This window comes from Alosa pseudoharengus, unplaced genomic scaffold (assembly GCF_046254945.1).
Source record: "Alosa pseudoharengus isolate Yale_2024_CS ecotype anadromous, Long Island Sound unplaced genomic scaffold, YU_APseudo_1.1 YU_APseudo_1.1_scf_7, whole genome shotgun sequence".
Lineage (NCBI taxonomy): Eukaryota > Metazoa > Chordata > Actinopteri > Clupeiformes > Clupeidae > Alosa > Alosa pseudoharengus.
In genome coordinates, this window is record NW_027468859.1 from 9,596,171 (window position 1) to 9,621,122 (window position 24,952).

Here is a 24,952-nt window from a genome sequence, read left to right on the forward strand (position 1 = left end):
GCCTCCCTGAGCTCATCTGGGGTTACTGCAGTCACAAATACTGGAAAAACAGATTCTCCATTTCCCTGAAGGCCTTTAAGGCCTATTACCTAACGATTTGTTTTGAAACATCCCTCAGCTACTATGACATTATCCAACAATCCATATTTCTGTTACTGTGAATTCTGTTTCAATATAGAATTCCTAAGATGGCTTTATTGTGTTTATCCTTTTGACTGATAATTGTACAAAGTAATTTTATTTATTTATTTATTCATATAAGCATCATCCTTTGTACAAAATACATCATGTCAATAAAGATTTTCAACCAATCAATCAATCAAGAGCACCATACAGAATTTTACCCTCAGAGAACACCTAAAATGAAGTGTATAAACCTTACCGCTGCAGTTTTGGGCACCAGAGAAAACCTGTGCAGTGGCCACAGTGTTGCATATATATGATGATGACAATGACGCTCATGCTTCCCATGCTGTTGGTCACCGTGGTATGCAGGTTTTTGGTTCTCATAATACAAATTGACCAATGCTTTCAACAAAGTGCAGAATAATTTGGCTACACGACGGTAAACACAGTTGCATGACTGAAAGAAGAGCAGGTATAGCTTCATGCCAGATGCTCTCTGACAGCTCCAGCTTCATCCAAATCTCCATCTACAACACCTGAGTAGTGCAATGCCAAATACCTCACATACAGTAGTATTGACACATTACCCAGCACTTAAAAAATAACTCAAAACTCATTGTATTATATCATTGCACTTCAGCTTGTTGTCCTTGTCGTCTTCAGAAGTTGATCAAACATTATTGGCTACCTCTCACGTTATATGAATGCCTCATGAGTTTTACCGCCTGCTGCGTAGTTCAGATATTTTCAGATCAAACAAGAGATTCTGAAGCAAACTTAATCTTTGGCTACGGGTTTCTTTAAGGAAAACGGACAACAGAGATTGACAGCGGCAGTATTGGGGCTATTTTAATTATAAATGCCAAGGTACCTTTTTAGGATGCATCCTTATGTGTTTAATGTTAAATTATTATTAAAACACTTGTGCATAGCCTACAGTATGTAACATATCAAACAGAATTTTGCTAAGAGCATTTGGTTCCAAACATAAAAGGAGAAAAGTCAAGCAGGTGTCAAAATTGTCAAATAAATCCACTTCATTTGTATGTAGCCTATTATGCATTTATGTAAGCAATGGTCTATTAGTACACAAAGGATAAATGTCATTTGAAATGAAACTAAATCAATTTCTGCCTATAGAATTTTAAAGATCAGGAGCTCTCATGCATATGATTAATCTTTATCTCCTCACTCCTCTCCTCATAGTTCATCTCTCTTCTCTAATCTTTTTGCATCCTTGTTTTTCTTCTCATGAAAGACTTTCCCATCTGGCTGCTGTCTCCAGGTGACCCTCTGGCCATGGAGTTTCTGCTGAATCTGAGGAAGAGAGCAAGGGTGAGAGTGACTGTTTGACCTGAAACACAACAGTATTCTTCATTAAATTATTCTTCATTAAATTATATTGTTCTCTCAAGGAAATTGATCTCTTAAATGCTCTTAAAGGGAATGACAGATGTCACTCTTGTTGGTTTAAATGTTGTTATACCCAAAACACACTTATGACTGTTTACATTGTTATTATTTTTACATCTTTCCTAGGCACAGTGGCTGATTTTACATCATTGTTGATACACTAGATTTACCTCCACCTGAGCTGACTGGGAGACAATTGGAGCTTGTGAGGAGAGAAAGGAGCGATTCACTCACCTGCTCTGCGATAGCAGCCTGGACAGCAGGGTCTTCCAGCTTCAGAGGGGAGTCCGTCCTGATGGTCACCTTTACCACCCGACTGGGTGGGGCTGTGGAGAGAAATGTTAATTGAGTCTCTCATTGTTGCTTCATCATAAACCACACACACACCTGAAACACTTGTATATGGAGTAGGCCTGTGGCAAACTCACTCTGACACATGAAGGCTTTCTTCTCTTCACACAAATCATCAGCCCAACCATGGTTTGAGGCATACCAGGCAGCACATTTGTCATTGAATCCGCCCTCTTTGGGGTACTTAGGGCCCCAGGCAGTGAATCGGGACTTGCTATTGTCGGACCACTGCCAGGTGTCCCTGAACAAACCGATCCACACGTTTTTGGAATCAGATTTAATGGCCAACCGCTGGTTTTCCTCCTGGTTCCTGGAGCTGGCCAGGTCTGTGTGATGCTCGCGGCAGTAATTCTGCGCATTATTCCAGGACTTCGGCTGGGTGATGAGAATGTATTGGTTTGCTGCTATCTCATTTGCTGCCATTAAAAAATAAACATATTTTTAAAAATAAAACAAAAGCATAGCAACCTTCCATTTAGAACTAGTAACGGTAGTTTGTGCTTTAAGTTGAGAAATTTGTCGATATGTCGCAGAAAGAAGTAGCTTAGTTCTACTAACAAGACAGTTTTAGTGATCAAAAGTTAACATTGCCACCTTGAATGTGCATTATTTTTCTGATATTCGAATGCCATGTCATCCATTATCCAATCCAATATTATTATTTAGTGCTAAATCTCAGACTGATTGGTGTTCAGTTTTCTATGTAAGTGTTTTGCATTTTGAATAGAAATGTTCTATCAATGATTACAATAGTGGTATATGTCATTTTTGAACAAAGTGTCTCATAAGAAACAATGTGTTGTGTTTTGCTATAAGTGTGTTGAAGAATTGCAAACAAAGTTCAAAGCAGAAAGCAGTGTGTAAGGTATGGTTACAAGGTGTTTAAGGTATGGTTACAAGAAGTTTTGAAGCAACTCCTTAGCAATCAGCAGAACCTCTAAATCAGGGGTCTCAAACTCTCGGCCCAATTCCGGCCCGCGACCTGGTGTCAAAATAACAATGTAATTCGGCCCTTGAGGGTATTTTTAATTGCGACAAACAACGACACTGATTAAAACAGTCTTAGGTCTGTCTTAGGTCTGTTATTCACCAATTCTGATTCTGAAGGAGAATATTTGCCTTTTGGAGATTATGATCGATCGTCTATTGACAGTGATAAGTCACGGTGCGTCCGGGAATGCAGAGAATGCCCTTCCATCAAAGGCGGATGAACCACGAGAGACATCTCATGAAGTGAGTACAGCAACACAAACCGGGAATGCAAAGAATTTACCAAAACAGGCTGATATCACTGCTAATGTGAGTACAGAACATTGGCAAGATGTCAGAAAACAAAATACAAAGGAACTGTAACTATCTCAACACCAGTGAATTCATATGTTCCTACATCATCCTATATGTGATTTTGTACCATAATCATTCTATGTTGTTTTTTATGTTTTAATGATTATTTTTTAAACACATTGTTTTTAAATGATTGCCCTTTTATGCTTTTATACTATTACCTTGTTTTTTATGTTTTCTTATTACTATTATTATTTTACTCTTTACTTTTTAAACTATTCTTTGACTGTTGCCCTTTTATACTTTTATCAGCTTTTCCTGTTTGCTTTTGTTTATATAAAGCACATTAAATGACCTTGACGTTGACTTGACTTTCTCTTCGCAGTTTTGTGTTATACAGTATTTGAAATAATAAAAAAAAACACTACATTTTCAGAAATATCTGTTCTTGTATTATTACTACTACTGTTTTTGCTGGGTGGCCCCCAGCTCATTTGAGTTTTAGACCCCTGCTCTAAATCCTTAAATGGCCGAGCCCCCGCCTGTTTCATAAGTATACTACAGCAAGACAACTCAGCACCCTGAAATATGGAATATTACATAAGTCTGGATATCGCGACCCAAACTATTGAATGGTCAGCCCCATCATATCAGAATGGCCCTATTTTCAAATATCATCTCAAAATAATTTGTTTTTCCTTTTTGTTGTTGCTGTCCATTTGCCCATTTGGAAAAGGAACATGGATGAGCCATTGACAAATAGAGAAAAAAAAACATCAATGCAAATTCAGTAGAATTTTGATGATATGATATGTGTAACTGAATTATATCATTTCAGATTGAAACATCGATTTCCGGCAAGATTGACTATTTTCTTGATTTTTTAGTTGGGCAATGTTTTGGTTCTTTATTTATTCTGATGTGGCCCCATGCCCACTGCTGCAAGCTATAGGCCAAAGCAATTTTGTTGCTAATACAAACAACTGTCTAGCTCAAAACTCCTTTGATTAGCGTAATATTGCTCATAAAAGAAAGTTTGAATTTGTTATCATTCATAAATAGACCCTTAATGTCCATCCCATTAATTAAGTTCCCCATTTTTTATTTTCTTTTCAAATTATATGTATAAGTATTGATGCTGATGACATTGGCAATTACATTTTCAATCTAAATTCCTTTCCTGATCTCTATTTAGTCTCAGTGGTCTATTTTCCCTACTCACACATTTTGCATGTATTGTTGCTATCACAACACTTAACAAAGATCCTTGATTACTAGCTCTGCTTTAACCCTCTCTGCTTATAATCTTGTACATGTTACATACACTTGTCATAATGGATACCAGAAACCTTTTGTGCCATTGCATGGGAACATGGAACAACTCCTAAATCACTGACTTTACTGGTATCTTATGACAGGATATGGTCAGAGCCTCGACATGCCTCACATGTTAGTCTTATGATGGAGGCTTTAAATGACACATTTCCAAGGACACAAAGTGGGGCATGTACTCACCATCGTAGCACAAAAAAGGAAGCATGTCACTGCAACTTCTGTCACCCCAGAGACCGGTGTACATAAACGTACAATGCTCATAACTTGGTTGGTCCGGCTCGCCAGAGCTCCATCCACTATAACCTGTCTGCCTCAAGCCACTGCCATCCAGGGACCAGCTCCAGCTCCATTTTATATCATAATACAATCCTATCCAGATACTGAGAGAGTAACCCAAGTCCTCTACATATTTAGTAAATCTGGTGTGGTCCTCCAGGCTTGTGATGGTGGCCAGGTCAGTGTAGTTTGCCCTGCAGTATTTCTGTGCTTCAGTCCAGTTGAGTAAATCAGACACAAAGTGGTACTGACCAGCCAGGCAGCGGCAGGAGAACAGGCCTGTTGACAAACAATAAATTAAATATTCAAACGATAGTTCAAGTATCTCACACTGTATTTCTTTTCTCTCCCTCTGGGCCCTATTTTGCACAATGGCGCATGGCGTAAAAACTCATTTTCCACCTGGCGCAAAGTTTTTTTTTTCTTATTTTGCATGTTTATTTTTTAAACAATGCGCCCAGGGGTGTGGCAATTAACAACCATGGGAGTGGCCTAGAGCATTGTGTAAAAATCACTATAGTACACCACCTAAAATGCATTATGCCACCGACCAAGAGAAACCTGGTCAGAAGTCTATGGCGAGTTGTTTATATGTTATTTTAAGAGCGCATTTTCAACAGTCATATTGGCGGGTGCACAACGCACCATCCTTCTCCATGAACGTACACCAGCGCACCCATGCAAAACATTACAAATTGCACGATTACAATGGGAAACAAAATTAGATTAAAGATTTACGAAATTCTGTACATCTCATGATAGTTATTCACCATCATTTGCAAATTGGTAATGACGGTTAAAAGTGATTAGGGGAGAGGCAAGAGACACCTACAGAGCACAGCTGAAGACACACTGTCGAGATATAAGCAACTCCTCTGTAGGATAAATGTTGTTTTATTCAGTCATTCTAAAAATATTAGGGTAAGTGTTGCTTTTTTTTCTGGCCTATGTTTTTGATGGTAACCCATTATCAGTCAATAGTGAAAGTAACTTACTGCGTATAACTGTTGACTGACACCATGGTGAAGTTAGTTTCACTTTGTCAATGATTTCAAATAATTGACGAGTGCAAATGCGTAAAGGCTAGGTTTTAGTAAAGCATGGTTTAATGGAAGGACTGTTCCATACGGTCTCGCAAGCAGACTCCTTCAAATACGCTGTTGACTGTCAAAATACCAATGCATTCTTTGACGTCGCACTTTGCGCCGTTAAAGGGAATGACTGATGTCATGGCACTGGCACACCTTGATAAAAGTGATGAAAAAAATATTTTTTTTGTTTTATCTTGCTCTATTAGGCTGTAGTATGAAAAATATGTGATTTGGTCTGACTTTGGTGTGAGATTATTGTGTTTTCCTGAAAGAAAAAAGTTTTGTTCCCCCGAAACAGTGGTATTATCTAACATGACATGAGACATGTCCCACCCTCCTCATTAGTATGCAGCCCATGCATAACACACTTGGTATTGGTAAATCAGGCATATTACCTTTGGGTCTGTGCCATTTAGGGAAAATTGGTTCAACTATATATTTTCTGAAAGCTTATACCCTCAGGATGTGATCTAACATGACATGAAACATGTCCCACCCTCCTCATTTGTATGCTGCCCATGCATAACACACTGGGTATTGGTAAATTAAGAGTATGGCTGACACACCCCCGCCCCATCCAAACACACAACATACCCCCTTCCCACACAGGTATATCCCCTCCCACACACACCCCATTACCCCCCCCCCACACACACACACACCATTTCATCATCCCCCTTTTCATCATCCTCCTCTCACACACCCCATTACCACACACACACAGGTAACACCTAAACCTCATACACACACCATTTCATCACCCCCACACACACTTAGGCCTAGTCCACACGTACCAAACCGATCTTTTTTTCCTCCGTCTTCCCTGGAACCGTATCAAGAATATTTGCGTCCAAACGGATCCATTTCAACACGACTCAACACGTTACTTCATATCCCAGGCCTATAGGTGGAACTGTTTCTTTACAGTAATTTACCAAAACGTTCACGCTGTAGGCTTTACAAACAGACAGAATAGGCTACGACAAAATGGCTAGTGCAAGGAAACCAGAATTGTTTGTGTGGACTGATGGTGAACTGTCAACTGTAGTCAACTGTAAAACGAATAAACTTTATTTTACGGTTTGTGAAGGGTGCTGTCCCGTCCTTTATTTGGCTAACGCAGGTAGGCCTACTAATCACCTTTACTTTATTTGGTTGTAGGATAGTCCGTGATTCACATTAGTTTTGGCTATCACCGCAATTAGGCTCCTAAACGCAAGGCTTACCCAAATTCTAGGCTATTCTGTCGCCACATTTATAATATTGCTATAAAACCTTTGTTAGTAACAGTCAATACTTTTGCCTGCATCAAATCGCGCATTCGGATTCAGTGTGCTATCGTCTTAACGTGAGTTCTAAGCGTCTTTGTATGCTTATATCTGATTTCACTCGACTGTGAATGCATGTATGTTGTAAGACATGTAAAATAAATTAATGACACTGGCACAAATGAATGTAGCCTAAACTTACACCGCACTTTCCTAATAACTTAAGTTCTCTCGCGTCACTGACAGTAGTTAGAATGCATGTATGAAAACTAGTAGGCCTATTGTTAGGCAATACTATAAGTGCAAGTCCAGGGCAGCTGAGGTGTGGCGATGACATCATCGATACGCAAGCAAGATGTGCGGTTTCGCTGTCTAAACGAATTCAAACGGGCTACGGTTTCAGATTTCTCCACTCTGGGACCAGGTTTCAGAAAAGTGCGGTTTCGGGCAGTGCGTTTACAGGATTCGTTTGGACGCTCGGCCAAGACGAAGCAAAACCTCTGCGTTTAACCTAAAAAGCGTCTCCGTGTGGACGGGCCCTTCATGTCTTTGAATGCCCAAGGCTTCAAATGGAGTGTGTGGGGGAGGGGGTTAGCTGTGTACCCTAAGAGGCCGTTTACACGACACCGCCGGGTGGATTTTCTCTTACCACTTTCACACCTTTAACGACTCCGGCAAGAAAAAACCTTGCGTGTGGCCTACACACAGAGGTGTAACCGGCTAAATGTGCTGTAGTGCATATGCCAGACCAGTCGATGCTACATTGTGCACATAAATCATGACAGGGGAAAGAAAAACATTTTAATATGATAAATAAATGGTTTGGTTTGTTTTGACAAGCAACATGTCAGGTTGAGTGCCGTGGCTGAGTTGAGAGGTGGGGCTATGTCGTCATAAAGTTGCCGGCTTCGCACCTACAGGCGTCTACACGGCGAAAGTTATCCGGCGGTTTCAAAAGTTCCCACTTCGGAAGCCGGTTTCAAAAGCTATCGGTTTCAGTCTCCTAAACTGCAAGTGTACATGCAAGGCGTAACCGTTAACAAAACCTCACCAGTTTCACAAAAACCGGCGTCGTGTGCACGGTCACAAGACACCCTCACTCTGATGAGGTCATATTCAGGTAAAATGGGACATACAGTGATGGCCATTGGAAACAATAGAGAGGGACATACGTGCTAACAGCTACATGCTTACAGCTACGTAATCATGTTTTTCTGGACCATTGTGACAATCATTGCATCATCTTCAATATTTGTCAATATTTTAACTGCTTTTTTAACCTATGAGTGGCACAAGGTTTTTGATTTTATAGCTCCCAGTGACAATTTTATATACAGTAGAAAAACATCCCATTTTAGCTGATTTTTTTGTCCCAATTAAGTATAAGCAGTGTTTCCCCTAGAAAATTTTCCAGCAGTTGATCGTAGGAAGCCCCCCCCCCCCCAAAAAAAAAACGTTGGTACTAAATCATTCATTGCAAAGAATGATTTTTGTAGCACGTGCAACAAATATGTGTAGGTACAGCCCTGCCCTGAATACATCTCAACGTGCGCTCTAAAACATCTGGTTTAAATGGAGATGTAGATCATCACGGGTGCGTTAATAAATCTACATTGCGGCGAGTTGACACAAATTATTCACTTTGACGAATTTATGTAGTTTCAGTTACTTTACTTTAAGCCATGCTCTTCCTTACTTGAATCACCTTTGAAAATAGAGGATTGAAGTAGGCTAGCCTATATGGGTGTTTGGGAATGAACGTTGACTCAGATATGTTTTGAGACCTTGAGCAGAAATGTCCCAGCCCGGTGTTTAGGGTGCATCATAGACAGGTTATCTTTCAGGTAGCCTATATATTTTCCATTAAAAAACCATCACGTAGCGAACGTGTTGTGGCTAACTCACTTAGCTCCTGTTAGTAGCCTAGGTTATGGTCATAAGCAAATGAGATGACAGTCGAAAGATACAATTAGTGCTGTTTTCGATTTGCTTGGTAGCCTATAAACGCATTTATGGTTTTCTACAAATACATCAATAATCAAATTGGCCTCCATCACTCAACCATGCTAACGGTAACATTATTTTACCTACGTTCTGCTATTGATAGGATTAACGTAGCCTACCTGCAGTAAAAAACAAGCATGTCCGATAAACATTCTCAGATTTATTTCGGCTTCAAGAGGAAATGGGAATTACATGTCATGCAGAAATCATCCTACCCTTAGACGTTCTCTGCGGTAAACTACTGTAGCCTACAGTCTTGTCCTTGTAGGAAGCGTAGTGTCTTTCCAACCCACTTTAGATTAACTTCCAACAAAATTACGTCTCGCTGCAACGATGCACCATCTAGTGGACAAATGACTACTTATCGCCAATACTGGAAATGCAGCCATGATGATGATAATGAATATTTATTTTGGCTTTCTTTTAATCCTACTGAATTTGTAATTATGTATCGGCCGTTCTAATACCGATAGTATGTGGGTGCCTGTGTGTGTGTGTGCATGTGTATATGTGTGCGCCACCATCTACAGGCCAATGAGTGTACAGTCACAAAATGTACACATAACTTAATTTTTTAGACCCCCCCATGCATGAAATTCTACGAAACTTGGCATATCCCCAGAGAATGTCAGGTTAATCATACACATAAAATGTAGTGCAGTTCTGAACGTCTTTACTGAAGAGAGGGGCGATTAAAGCAGAATGATATTGCATTTTCATTTTTTACCGGGGGGGGGGTGCAAATCACAAATGAGTGATTATGGGCTAGGTTGATGTGGGCCCTTGAGACCAACATACCATAAAAATTTATTCATCCTCGGTGCCACGGTTCAGGTAGTTATTTAGGAAAAACTGCATTTTTTGGGTTTCGGGGGGGCCCAGCGCGGAGGGGGAGTGGCCCCCGGGGACCAAACGAAATTTTTCCGTAAAAGTCTAGTGGGGCTACATACCCACCAAATGTCATGTGTCCCGGTGTTTCGGTGCCCCGGGTATCGTTGACCAAAATTTCAGGAAGTAGATGACGAAAAAAAAAAAAAAACTTTGACAATCCCTATATGACCGCTTCGCTAGCGGCGGTCATAATAATGCCTCATTGTGTGTGAATAGAGGTGAATACAATTGTTTGTGTTGCAGCGAAGTGTCAGTTGTCAGTTCCGTGGGACGGGGGGGGGGGGGGGGGTTCGGACAGGCCTGCCCCCACTGCTTAAAAAAATCCTAGAGGAAACACTGTGTTGTGCATGGTGCATATGTGGATGAAATGAATTATGTTTCCCATGTCATTTGGTAAAATAGATGCTCAAAAACTCGAAGAATTTCAAACTATCTCAGAAATGGTTGCGTATCCTATTACTCAAATTCAATTAAACCCACCAGTAGGCTAGCTAGACCTAGCAGCCTAGCATTCTAGGTATTAGCAACACGGCTTGAAATCATTGCCTGTATCACAAACAAAAACGAAACAATGTGTGGAATTTATCTGGGAATAGGCTACTGAAGGTAGGGGCAGCTATCTCGCTGGCGTGTTTAATTTGGTTCCTTGGTTAACATAATGTAGGCTACGTTTTCTTGCACAAAAATGCGTCTGCTAATAAACTTAAACATAAACACAAACAAGCGTGATCTCCTGTGGAATCCTGACTGCACCTTCAACTTTAGCCTACTATTATTTGTTGACATGAAACCTGAACAAATGGCAGCTGTTCCTGAAGTTCACTCAGAGAGGGTTAAAGCGGAGCTAGTAATCAAGGATCTTTGGTTCACTTGCGTCTATTTTTTGTTTTTTTTTAATTAGGCAACTTTTTTTTGCAGTGGCGCTTGATTTCCAGCAGCAGCGCTGCGCCGCTTATGAATAGGCTACATTGTAGGGGAAACACTGATAAGTATATATAGTCTTTTGATCCCGTGAGGGAAATTTGGTCTCTGCATTTATCCCAATCTGTGAATTAGTGAAACACACTCAGCACACAATGAAAACACAGTGAGGTGAGGCACAGTGAGGCTCTTCAGCCATGCCTACTGTTCGGGGTTCGAACCGGCAACCCACCGGTTACAAGTCCGAAGCGCTAACCAGTAGGCCACGGCTGCCTGATGCATTAGGGCTGAGCTACACCAGGTGCCTACCTAAAGCGTTCCGTTCACATTGCATCTGCTGCAACAATTAGCTTCCATTATAATCAATGGAAGTAGCTACACCAGACGTGACAGTGGGGCGTACGTTCGAAAAAAATAGGCCATTCATCTAAAATGGATTTTACGCGTCGCGAACGGAACGCTTTAGTTACGCGCCTGGTGTAGCTCATACCTTAGATAGTCACTAAATTCTTTCCCATAACAAACTATGGTGTATTGTTAAAACATTTTGATAATAACCATATAATAACATGATTAGTGATGGGCTTCTAATATTTAAAGAGCCCAAGATAATTTGTCCCATTTTACCTGATGTCCCAATTTACCTGACGTATATTATTGATGTTCGGGGTGTGGTTTTGATCTTGAAAAGGTTTTTTTTTTAAAAAACACAGCTCAGCCCAGTGCCCACCCGAAAAGATGGTTTGCACAATGCCCCTGCATCTACATAGCCTATTGATACATTTTGACAAGCTCAGAAACATACAGGTTCAATTCTGCCTCACCTGAGAGGAAAAGGAGGGTAACCACAGCAGTCGCCATCACAGACTGGAATGGCTTATCACAAAAGACAGCAATGACAAAAACAACAGGGCTCTCACTGCCTCATGTAATATCCTGTGTGATTTGACTCTTGTCAAATTCTCAGGCTATTCTGGAAACACAAAAAGGTTAAACTAAACACCCAGATGTGAACTGAGCAGTTTATCAATATAATGAGAAATACTACAACAAGAACCAGCTCTTTTCCATTGATATTCAGGTCTTGTGTCCCTTTAAATATGATATTTTACATAATGCAATTTGGGGTTGCCTAGCCCATAAGGGGAAGTTATCATATGCTTAGTGATCTTAACATATCAGTAATTGTGAAATTTTAAATGTATCCGATGCACTCAATATACATCTACATACAGTACATTTGTAGAGGGTTAGAAAAACTGATAAGCCATGGATGACAGAAAATGTTAAACAAATGATCCAAAAGAGACAGAAACTTTTTCACAAATATGGCAGGACCAAGAATGTGGAAAAGTGGAAAACACTAGGGACAAGGTACAAAAGCTTGTTAGGACTCATACTACACAAGGCACGTACAGCAGCTGAAAAAAATGAAAATCCACGGAAATGGTGGGACTTAGTTAAAGGGGACATATTATGCAAAACTCACTTTTTCTGTGGTTCCATTTGGGTCTCTGATGCTTCTACAAACACTCCAGGTGTGGAACAAAACCGTGCTTTGAGTTTTTGTGGGTTAGTTGAGAGAGTTTGATCTCAGATATGCGCTTCTGCGAGATAGTCAAAGATGTCACAATAAAGGAAATTTGAATAGTACTACCCCTGGAACCATATAGGGCATTGACTACCCACCCCCATCTAAACATTCCCACCCATATGACACGAGTGGGAGTGGGGTTGGTAAACGATATCCCCGCGGCTGTAATTTGGCCGTAGGTACGAGTCCGAAGGCCATCCGCTTTTGAATAGGCTACATAAACTCTACTGGGCTTATATACTGTCCCAAATATACTGTCCCAAAGTTTTACCCATTAGGCTACCATTTCATTGTTAGGCCATGTTACATCATACATGCAGGACAGGTGTCTGAATGGATTCTGTAGTGGTTGTTGTATTTAGCAGATGTTTCATCTAAACTCCAATAACTTGACTATTAGGCTATTTTTTACAGAAATTCAAACAGAACCGTCAATGAGGTTTGTCACACATTCTTTATTATTCCTGCATAACAAATTGTATTTTTTATCACTGACAGTCGGAGGCTTTCTGGTGGAGAATCCTTCATTGCCTTGTCACCGACTTTTATTTCCTGGCTTACGACCAAGCTGCCTGTTGATGTAAACATGGAATCAATTAAGGAGTGGGGCGCGGCCAACAACAGCTCATTTGCATTTAAGGCAACAGGCCCTAGAAACAGCCTATTCTGAAAGGGACTGAAACTGGCAAGAATGAAGCTGCTGCTAATGCAAAATTAGCAATTAGAAATGTTTGCAAACAGCTTCAGGGACATGTTTTGTGCAATCCATAGGTCTATTTTGACTTGTTGAAAAAGAAGTATAATATGGAACCTTTAACACAGCGCTAGGAAGGAAGCAGAAGGGCTCAGATCGTGTAAGAATTGACAGAGTTCAGGAAGAGTTTAGGAAGATGTTATACAACTTTTTTGTAATATATAAAGGCTTGATGTGAAAACAACTCACTGAGCATTCTCCCTAGCCCGGTTAAAACAAGACCCTTCTCAGTCGTAACTGAGAGTGGGTCTGGGGAAGGTTCGTTCACAGCCCATTTCCATAGGGCGTTCCCAAACGGACGCCGGTCAAAATGCCTCGGACGCAATAGGAGAGGCCAAAAACCAATCAGAGCAACGAAAGAGACAGAGTGACGGAAACACACAATTTGCAACACTGTCTGGTTGTAGGGAGAAGCAGGAAGAATTAACCACTTTTTAATTAAACGTAGGCTAATTTACAAAGACATCGTGCAACACTGAAAGCTAATATTTTGTCACTAGCAATTTACATCTGCCCTCTGTCAAACACAATTGCATTTTCAGCTCTGAACAAAACCGTTCACGTTCAAACGAGCATTTTGTTTCATTCGTCCTTTCTGGCTGACCGGGACATATAAAGCAGGAATGGGGGACGAGAGACCGAAACGTTCAAAGCAATTATGCCGGTGTTCCAGTTTAGATGTTGAGCAGTTTAACTGGTGATCTTTGCATAAAATTAGTGAATATTCAACAAGACCCTGCCTACTTCTTAATCTGCTCTACCTCCGATAGTGCAGGTTTACATTTTCACAAAGTGTTTGCAAGTGAGACAATATAACGGATATCGCTGAAAACATCACCAGTGTAGGCTATGTCTAATACATGTCCGTTTAAGCATTGTTCACACAAATATGACACATACTGACTGAATGGAAAAAAATAAAACTAGCGATCTAGCTGGGATTCGAACCACGCATGGACAAGAAAGTTGATCAGATTAGCTTCTATATCGTCTATCTATACCACAACACTACGAGCCACTGAAATCAATGCTGGATTTCTATGTATGTATTTAACTTTTAGTCAAAGTTAACACAGGTTAACATATGTGAAAAATATACGCCCATGTTAACTGGTGCTATCACAATTTAACATGGGCATTTTGGGGGTTAATAATATAAAACACCTCAGTCATGTGCAAAAGTTATCATAACTTAGTGTTATCTTAGTCTTGGTGAAGTTAGTGATTTGAAATGAATATGAAATTTATTTTCTCCAAGTTTGACTTATATTATTTAATTTGTTGGTCCTAATTTGACGACAAACAATGGTCATCATGGTAGCATATGGATTACAAAACTTTGATGTAGCTACTGAGAGAGTTTGATGACAGATGTTGCTGTTTCAGATTCCCACATAGCCTAAATTAGTAAATAGTTTAGCCTACTGCTCTTTCAGCAGCCTGTTGCAAAACATTCACGTAGCCTATGTGTTTGCTATAATGAATATCTTGATCGATTGACAAATAAGCTGTCACAAGACAACATAGGCCTACACATTCATTTAATGGTAACACCATGCTATTGTAGATACAAAATGAATAGTGGTGCAACTGGTTAGCAGGGTGGTCTACTACTGCTAGTTTGCTATTTTAGTGAGCAGTTCGAGGCCCACACGTGATCATTATTTTTGCCCATTATAATCACGATGTATGATCTGCCCACAAAAAAGAACAACGTCTGAAGGCCATGCATGCAGTTTGTTGTAACTGTTTTGGTATGTGAGGCAAAATTAATTATTCAAGGCTTGCATTCGGTGTCATGTCACCAGTTAACATGGACATCAGGATATCACTAGCTAGATAGCTAGCTAGTAGACTACGCACTATAGATTAATGATGGTCGATGACGGCATTGAAGTGACTGCTCTCTGTGGTGTACTGGTAGTGCTGATTGCAATGTACATTTTGCCTCCGCGAGACTCATGTTCGAAACCCAACAAAACCTTTGTTGTTTTACTTTTGACACTTTCCCGTTTGCAGAGTATTTTGTGTGGATAATGCATAAGCGGACATGCATTACACATGAACCGGTGATTCCGCGTGTTTTCGGCAAGATCTTTCTTCATATTCTCTCTCACTGTGGGCTTGTGAAAATGTGAATCTCCCGGCACTCGAGGGGCGGAGGCAGAGCAAAGCGCTGTTAACAAGTAGGCAGAGTCTTGTTGAATATTCACGGATTTTATGCAAATATCACAAGTTAACCTGCTCACCATCTAAACTGGAACACCGGAATTGTTTCAAGGCAAACACTGAAGTGTAAAGTAGCCTATGTGTTTTTTGTCGGCTACGTGTCCAGCTACTAGTCCTATAAATTAACAGAATATCAAACCGTTTTCAGTAGCCTACTACTGTTGCAGATATCACATAGGTATCCCTTACATACATGTTTGTACAATGTTGCATATTCCAACATAAGGAAGCAGTTAAGAAACGTCTAACTCCCTGTCTTAAACCAACTTGATATCAGCTTTTCCCAGGCTACATCCTCCCTCTCCCATGACCAAAATACACAAATGAGCTCTGCTCTGTTGGATAGACCAATTCATCCCCTCTGAAAAGTGAATGCTAAAACACTGGACTGGCTTTACAGTACACTAACAGTATTGTGTAGACACAAGGAAGTCAGGTGATGAAGAAATGGTGAAGAGGCTCTCTCCTCCAGATAATTTGGCTATGTAAAAATCTCTATCTTATATTATGGTGCTCATATCAGTTAAATTGTATGACCACAAACAAATGTATAAACTCTGGGTCCATATTTGATGGCCTTTTTCCAGGAAGACAGTGTTTGCATTCTGTATGCTATACAACAGCATGGCTCCATAGTAGAAGTGGACGGGTGCTAAAATGGCACTTTTCTGAATTAAATATGGGTTTATATGATTTGCAAATCAACACATTCTGTTTTTACTTATTTCACAGCATCGAAACTTTTTAGGAAACAGGGTTATCAACTCTTTGTACTTAACTGCTATTTCCTTGTAATGAAGGACAATGATTACAGACATGCTTAATAGGCCCATATTGGACACTCACTCTAGAAGAGACAGACAAGAGGAGTTACACGTGTCTCCTAGTCATGAGAGCAATTATCAAATGTGGTGTTACTCTGGATGAATTGAGCAATTAATGACCTAAGGAGGGGTCTGGCGCATTGTCTAACAATCGCTATCGTATACCTAAAACGCATTACACCACTGACCAAGAGAAACCTGGTCAGAAGTCCGTGGCGAGTTGTTTATGTTATTTTAGGAGCGCATTATCTACGGTGATATGGGTGGGTGCACAACGCACCATGCTTCTCTCATCCACGAACGCGCACCAGCGCACATCCATGCAAAACATTACAAATGACACGATTACAATGGGAAATATAATTAGAATAAAGATATTACGAAATACATCTTACAATGAATAGTTATTCACCATTGTTTGCAAATGGTAATGACGGATAAAACTGATTAGGCAAGACACAAGAGGCAAATATGAAGCACAGCTGAAGATGCACTGTCACAAGATGTAAGCAATGCAGGATAAACGTTTTTTATTCAGTCATTCGAACATTATTGGGGTAAGTGTTGCTTTTTCCAGGCTACGTTTTCAATGGTAAACCATTGTCAGTCAATAGTTAAAGTAATTAACTGTGTATAACTGTTTTGTCATTGACTGACACCACGGTGAGTTTCACTTTGCCAATGAGATCAAATAATAGACGAGTGCACTACACTAGGTTTTAGTAAAGCATGTTTTAGTGGAATAACTGTTCTATACGGTCTCCCATGCAAGCAGATTCCTTCAAATGTGCTGCTGACTATCAAAGTTTCGATGCGCTGTTTAAAGTTGCGCTGCTCGCTGTTAAAGGAACACGCCACCCAATGTCAGTAGTAATATATATACCGAAGCTGAGGCAAGCCAGGCAATAGGCCTATAGGTCCGACGGTAATTGTAAAGCAATTTACAAAAGATTCACTGAACAAAAATCCAATGCAATCAAGCATTTTGGACGATATATTGTCACAAGCTGGCAGAATAGGCAACAGGCCGATGTGCGTTTTATTTGGAGACTGTTTTGTGAGACAGAGACTGAGTTTGCTGCTGATATTCTGGGGATAGGCTACAACATAGCCAATGTACGACTTAAGCCTTTTAATATATTTGCTGCATTGGATCAGTCTTTTCTAGAACAGGCAAGGGCTTTCTAGCCTCACGTCAGCAGCGCTGCATCACCCATATAGCCTACATTAAAACAACCAGCAGATGGTGGGCGGGTGCAGTTTTGAAAATTGGTCAAAAAACTTTGGTGCTGATGGATGGCTGATGGATGATAAGTTTTGTTATGCAGTTATGGTTGAAATAATAGCCCATCAGCGCATCTCTAGTGTGTGTGCCTCTCTCTCGCTCAGAGGGGAGGGAGAGGCTGAGGGTCGATCCAGCATGGATTCTAAACTCTGTGGTGGATAGGATCTACAATTAGGTGTTAACAATACTACTACGCTAGGTCGAAGTACTCCCAAGTGCTATTGCGCCACACATTGTAGTTCTCCTGTTTATTCACTTGGAAAATCGCCACGTTTCATGTTGCGTGGCCGTAGACATTTCTATCAACTACTCGTGCAACTGTATTTAAGTCGGGAAAACGTGGATGTTTTTGATTACTTCTACGGTTAGTTACGGCAAAGCCCGCTAGCATAGCAACATGCTAACACACAGTCCAGCCGCGCACCAGAGCGTTTGAGTGCACGTACCGACACGGGAGAGGTATGACTCAACTCGTGAAAGTTAAGGTAAGAACATATATTACTACTGACATTGGGTGGCGTGTTCCTTTAAAGGGAATGACAGATGTCATTCTCATTGGTTTAAACTCAAGGGGAGATGGAAAATTAGTGTAATTCCCCAAATGGTGGAATATCCCTTTAAAGCGGTTAGTAAGATAAATTTAAATCAATAATGACAATTGTGTAAAATGTAATCAGTATGACTAATTTCAATTTGACAATCGTGTAAAATGTAAAAAATCTGTCAAAAGTCAAAATTAAAATCAATATGAAATATACAACTTATTATGTATTTTAGCTGGTAATTATGCAGATCATAAGTAATATAAACTTAATATGATTTTCAAAATGTATGAAATACAAACATATGATAAGCCACCTTTTCAATGAGTGTGTTGGGGGGAGTCTATGTCCTGTAATGTCTATGAACTCAACTTGTGTGGTGGGGGGTACCCAAATCAAATCAAGAAAGAAAGTGTCAAAATTCTTGATATTATTGGTATCAAAACAATCGTTTTGGCATTGTGTCACACTACAATTCTTATTATGTATTTTTCATTGGCTATGGCTCCTGACTGCTTTTACAAAGCTTTTAAATTTCTCAACAATTCTAGAACAATTAAAAAAGTTAGAGTACAATAAGAAAAAGTGCATCAGTGAGTGCTATTTTTAGTGTCAGTTCTAGTCAGGTGGTAAATGCTAGAATTAGTTGTAAGTAGTGCTAGGAGAGGAGATATTCTACGAAGAACTGGGTCTTCAGTATTTTGAAGATGGAGAGGGATGTTCCTGCTCTAGTAAGACAGATAGATAGCCTACAGAACAACTATAATTCTGTAAATAACTATTATTGGATTGGATTTGAGTTGTATCGGTCTACAACACCACTACAAATGGCACTGGGAAACCCTAGTCTACTATTGTTATATTTTATTCACCTGGTTTAACAACCACATGTATAGCCTATGTAATCTAGGGCCTAGGCTATGGGCCCTTTGTGTCTGCCAAGGGGCCTGCACTAAAATATTGTGCTGATACCTTTTGCACCCATTTTTTGTTGTCCCCCAAATAGGCTAAGTTGCAACGGTTTGGCTTGAATTCCCTGCTACTTAGTGGTGTCAACAATAATCGATTCGGCAATGCATTGCAATGCGGGGCATGCACGATTCAGCATCGATGCGGCAACGTGCCATAATCGATTATGTCACTGTTTATTTTTTGGCCTTGAGTGGACAATAAAGTTGTGAAGTTTCAATTACTTCTGGGGGCATTTCCGGAGCAACGTTGTAATGACATGCGCAGCCTGTAGCTACATGCCAAGCGGCAGCACTAGCTAGCATAAGAACAACACTAAAGAATCAAGATGACGGAGGGAGATGACCGCAATAGACGGGTAATTAAAAACGCACCCAAAGCTAGAAACTAGACAAGACGTACACGGTGTGTAAAACCTGCCACACTAAAATCAAGCACTTTGGCAATACAACTAACTTCACAAACCATGTCGTTCGTTGGCATCCTGAATAGGCTTTGTTACTGTGTGTGCAGTATGTGCAGGGTAGGAATTTCACGACTGTCATGCCATCGTTGCCCCTTGAGTTGGCAGTGATGCCCCTTTGAAAATCAGAGGTTTACAGGCCACTGTGGCCTTGGTGCCCCCTTCTTTCAATATTCTGTTTTGCGTCCGACTAATAACGATTTTATTTAGCCTATGGCCTGTCAAAATAATCTAAGCATTCACAGCGCAAATTAATTTAGTCTTTTACGCAGTGGTGAAAGTGACAGCAAAGAAAGAAAGTGCATCCAAATTCACCTATACTCATCACACATCACAAGTAGCCTATCACATCACATGAAAGAGCTTTTTCTCAGCTTTTAAACGATGTTAGCCGTTAATTGCTGTGGTGAACGGTTCGCGAGAAAAGTAAATAATATAATTCAATTTAATCATACATTTTACTGAAGGTTCTGCGCCCATCTCCCTATTCATCTCGGTGGAATACTTCACGAACCCTTCGTTCAACACATAACAAACCTGTTGCAACACCAACATTGAACAAACCATACAGTGTTTCCTCTAGAATTTTTTTAACAGTGGCGGCAGCGCCCGCAGCCCCCCCAGAAATTAAAAAGTTAGTATGAAAAAACTGATAGGGTGTCACTCCCGGCTCCCGGGATGTTTTTTTTTATTCTAGTTGCTAATCACACCATTTAGCCTAACGTGACTTGAGAGGGACAGGATTCAGGAACTAAAACAGGCCCATCTTCTGTCTGACTCAAGTCACGTTAACCCATGCATTAAACCACATTGTCACTTGAACGCTTGGGAACATACCGGTAGTTCACGTTGACAATGGAGAAACGCTTAGCTTACTTCGTTTATGACAGAAATTAAGTTTTGTGCCAACGCGTAAAAACACAACCCACAACACTGCCTTTATTTGGTGCAAATCACCTTTACTTTATAGTTCGCGAATCACATTAGGCCTACTAGGCCATCACCGCGAGTGCATAGGCTACCAAATTTTTTGCAATTTACCTTACTACCAGCAGTTGTTTTTTTACTGCGTCGATTCGCGATTGAGTGCGCATTTAATGTAACAGCGGTGTCTTCGCGGAGACATCCTCTCCAGTCATTTTTGCTGTTGTTGCGAGCGAGTTTAGGCCTATAGACTACGATATGGGAAATACTTTATACGATCAGCTTCAGAAATGGGGTTTCCTTGGCCTGTGCTACACCTTTCCACGAAGTTTGCGAAAATTTTAGTTTTTGCGATGTTGACAAACATGTGTAGCACATGGAAGCTCTTGATAGCGCATGCCACTATAAAGCGCATGCATCTATAAAAACAATATATTTATGGAATAAAACTAGACAGGTAGGCCTACCTCGGATTAGCATTGCTGTTTATTCTTAAACTGCAATTTTCAGCCGCCAGTGGAGGAGGGCATTTAGCCTATTTAGCGTCTCCCCTAATTCTGAAGCAGTGGCACCGCTAAATGAAGAGGAAACACTGAGAAGAAAGTTAATGCTTTAAATATGCTACAGCAATACAATATATAATATGTGAACTGAAACTGGACGAGCCATAATAACCTCTGACTAGTTTAGGCTGTTAAATTGCAATGTGAGCGGCAGCCAGCAGGGAGGATACGGGGGCCGCCATGCTGAAATAAACGTAGAGGAAACACTGGTTACCATGTCTATGACTATAATCATACCACGTAACAAATCCTAAGACTTTGTGAACTACATTATGAGCACAGCGCATGCACGTAAGTAAACGTATAGAATCCAGAAGGCACACAACACCGGTAATGACGATGCTATCTTAAAAGAACAAATGTCAGGAAAGCACCTGGGCCTGATGGCATCCCCTCATGACTTTTAAAAGAATATGCTGAAGACTTAGCACCAGTCATTCTCTGCCAGCTATCTGGAAATGTGCTAATGTAATTCCCGTTCCTAAAGAGCCTGGGACTAGCAGCTGAACCAGGTTTTACTAGCAATTATGAGCAAGGCATTTGACAGTCAACCATGCAACATTGATGCAATGTAATTGTGAGGTCATCTCAGATAATGCAGGTATGTAAATCTTTGCTGTGCTCATATCAGCTACACTGTATACACAAACAAATGTAGGCCTAGTTAGTCATCGCTGGGTCACGTTATGGCCTTTTTCGAGAAAGACAGTGTCTGCATGGCTCCATAGTAGAAGTACCTGGCTACTAAAACGGCACTTTTCTGAATTAAATATGGGTTTACATGATTTGCAAATCACATTCTGTTTTTACTTACATATTATACAGCATCCAAACTTTTTTGGGGACAGAGGTTATCAGCTTTATCGAGCGTTATCTTGTACTTAAAGGAACCATATGTACGATTGTGGCCAAAACTGGTACTGCAATCACTTTCAAAATACTGAAGAGCGGTGTATCCCCTCCCCCTCCCCCCTGACTCGAGGTTGCCAACCCTGATGGCGAAACACTACTGACTTCGTGATTAGTAGATAGGTGGAGGGTGGCGCATCAGGCCAAAACACAACATGACATGACAAAACACAACATCAACATCAGTTGAGGGCTGCAACTTCACTTTTTAAATGACAATATTCTGGCCGGACTACTGTTGTCAGTGATATAAGTATTTGAAATGAACATGATTTCTTAATGTCTAGTGACATATCAGGGCCATTTTATGATTAATTGAAATATTTTTCTTACATACGGTTCCTTTAACTGCTATATCCTTGTAATGAAGGACAATAATTACAGACATGCTTAACAGGCCCATATACTGGACACTCACTCTAGAAGAGACAGACAGAGGAGGTGCCTCCAAGTCATAAGAGCAATTATCAAATGTGATGTTACCCTGGATGAATTGAGCACCTTCGCTTTATCAACGTAAAAATATCATTAAAAACTATGTAAAAATGTAACAATGGTTACAATAAAACAATAACAATAAAACAATATAACAATAACACTCTTTTACGTTATATTAGTGTCCCTAGATCATTTACTGCATTGCTTTTTTCTTCATGTAATGAGACGTCAACTATGGGAATGTTTATGCTTCACACTCTTAATATTTTTACACATAGTGAAACTCAAAATATAGCCTAGTCCACCCAGGGCCATCGCAAGGGGGGGGGGGGGGGGGGGCGAGGCCCTTTTTACTTACGTGCATGAAATCGTGCGATAGCCTACTTTACGTAGACTATTGTCGGTGCATGTTTAGGCTATAGGCTACACAGCTTCTTTAACCCTCCTGTTGTGTGTAACACATCACACATCATCTAATTTTGTGATAGACCTTTGTATCAACTTATGTTCTATTGTATTTAACCAGATGTGAACTTGCATTTGTTATTTATAGCCTACAGGCCTCAATGATCTGAGCTCATGCAAGTCATAAAGGGGACGATTCTATTGGGGAAAGGTTCCAATGGGGGCTGGCATAGAAGCAAAGAGGGTGAGTGAGGGTTTTATTTTTGTTTTAATGTACAGAAGCACACATACAGCCCATCTGATCAATAGCTACAGTATGTGTCTGGACTCAATTTTATACACTGACCGTTTTCTCACCCATTCATTTCTAATGGCCGGTCATTTTTTACCGTGAACATGGGTGTTCTAAAGTGAAATAAAACACTCAAATTGTTATGAAAATGATCAAAATGTGTTTTGTGTGTTCAGATGCCCTATGTTAATAATGTCATGTCTTTAACGGGACATTAATTGGACATGAATCATTGCACTGAACTGAACGCTATTTGTCAATGAACAGAAACACACACAACATTCAAACTATTGATAAGATGACCTAGGCCTACGGAAACTGGTCTGTAATATTGGACAAATAAATAGCCTGTATATAAATAAATAACTTACCATATCCTGAAAAAATAACTTTTCATGCTTTCTTTGCCGGAAACTCAGCAATGAAATCATAGGCCAGCTTGCAGTAACACTTGCAGAGTATCTCTTCTCACCGGTTGATAGTCTAATGAAGAATAAACGCGTCATGTCATCTTTGGCCAGGTGCTAGGCTTCAGACGCGAGGCCCTGGGCGACCCCCCATTCGCACCCCCCTTGCGACAGCCCTTAGTCCATAAAACTGTCCTTTAAGACTTTTCTAGCTGTTCATGTGTCCCTCCATGAATCTCAAACTGTAAAAACATAAAAAATGTAATGAAGGTTGTATTACCATAAAACAAGCTCTACTGTATGTCTTTCACTCACCTCTTGCTTTAGTGTTCACAGGTTCTACAGCTGCCCTTCAAACTTGTTTTTCCCATGTAAAATAACGTGACATAACGTGTATGTACACATAAGTCACAATGAGCACCATGTGAAGAAATGGCATATGTTATAAAGGACAAAGACGACAAAAAAAAACACAAGTGACCTCCCTCCGGATCATTTGGATATCATCCAAGATCTTTGTGGCAAGCATGTAATCTAATTTGTTTTTTGTGCTAGGCCAAACCTATAACTGATAAGAAAGAAAAGAAAGGCTGCACTTTGCATACAAAACACGTCTGTGTATGCAAAGTCGGCAACACGTCTGTGTATGCAAAGTGCGGTCTTTTTCCTTGTAGGCTATTTTTACAATGTTGATGCTCTCGTCGGCTCAAAAAAAAGGAAATATACTGTAACATTCCTTGGTCCTATAGAGCAATGTTCTTGAGAAGCTAGAAGTGTTTGTCAAAGCCACTTTACTTCTTTCTCACATATGGACAGACAGCTAGAAGAAAGTGAAGAGGATTTTGTGTAATGTATAATGGATTATAGTGAAGCAGTTTATTATAAAAAATCTCAGGAAATGTATATGTAAATTGACTACACAAGTTAATTTCTCTCAATTTCCACTTTGACTTGTAACCGGAGGGTTGCCGGTTTGAACCCCGACCAGTAGGAATGGCTGAAGTGCCCTTGAGCAAGGCACCTAACCCCTCACTGCTCCCCAAGCGCCGCTGTAGCAGGCAGCTCACTGTGTCGGGAGTAGTGTGTGCTTCATCTCACTGTGTGTGTGCTGTGTGTGTTTTACTAATTCACGGATTGGGTTAAATGCAGAGACCAAATTTCCCTCACGGGATCAAAAGAGTATACTGTATATACTTACTTATACTTATACATAAGAGAATGTCTCCCTCCATTGCCATTGTTTTCAAGATATGATTATACTGAAGAAATTCCCTCTGTCTGGTAAAGCTTTGGTTGTACAATAGGTCAACTTTTGGGTAGCGCATTGGCCACTAACAAAGTGATGAGCAGGGACTTGGGCAAATGAGCATCAAGTGCAGGTCAAACTTTTAAAA

General features: G+C 40.3%; 1 protein-coding gene across 7 annotated transcripts; it reads right to left on the reverse strand.

Moving 5' to 3' along the window:
- Positions 1–230: 230 nt before the first annotated feature.
- On the reverse strand, positions 231–23,958 carry LOC143109671 (dromaiocalcin-1-like). 7 transcript variants are annotated; one of them, XM_076272459.1, is made up of 9 exons: positions 23,874–23,958; positions 23,523–23,800; positions 13,051–13,126; positions 12,450–12,567; positions 11,785–11,933; positions 4,690–5,064; positions 1,968–2,306; positions 1,774–1,865; positions 231–1,443 (listed from the first exon to the last, which is right to left on the reverse strand). In XM_076272459.1, exons 5-9 carry the CDS (start codon positions 11,819–11,821, stop codon positions 1,327–1,329), a joined length of 960 nt encoding a protein of 319 aa, XP_076128574.1. In that variant the 5' UTR covers positions 11,822–11,933; positions 12,450–12,567; positions 13,051–13,126; positions 23,523–23,800; positions 23,874–23,958; the 3' UTR covers positions 231–1,326. The 7 variants fall into 7 exon arrangements, with proteins under 7 accessions (XP_076128574.1, XP_076128573.1, XP_076128576.1 ...); XM_076272458.1 differs by lacking the exon at positions 13,051–13,126; XM_076272461.1 differs by lacking the exons at positions 13,051–13,126; positions 23,523–23,800.
- Between the last annotated feature and the right edge of the window lie 994 nt (positions 23,959–24,952).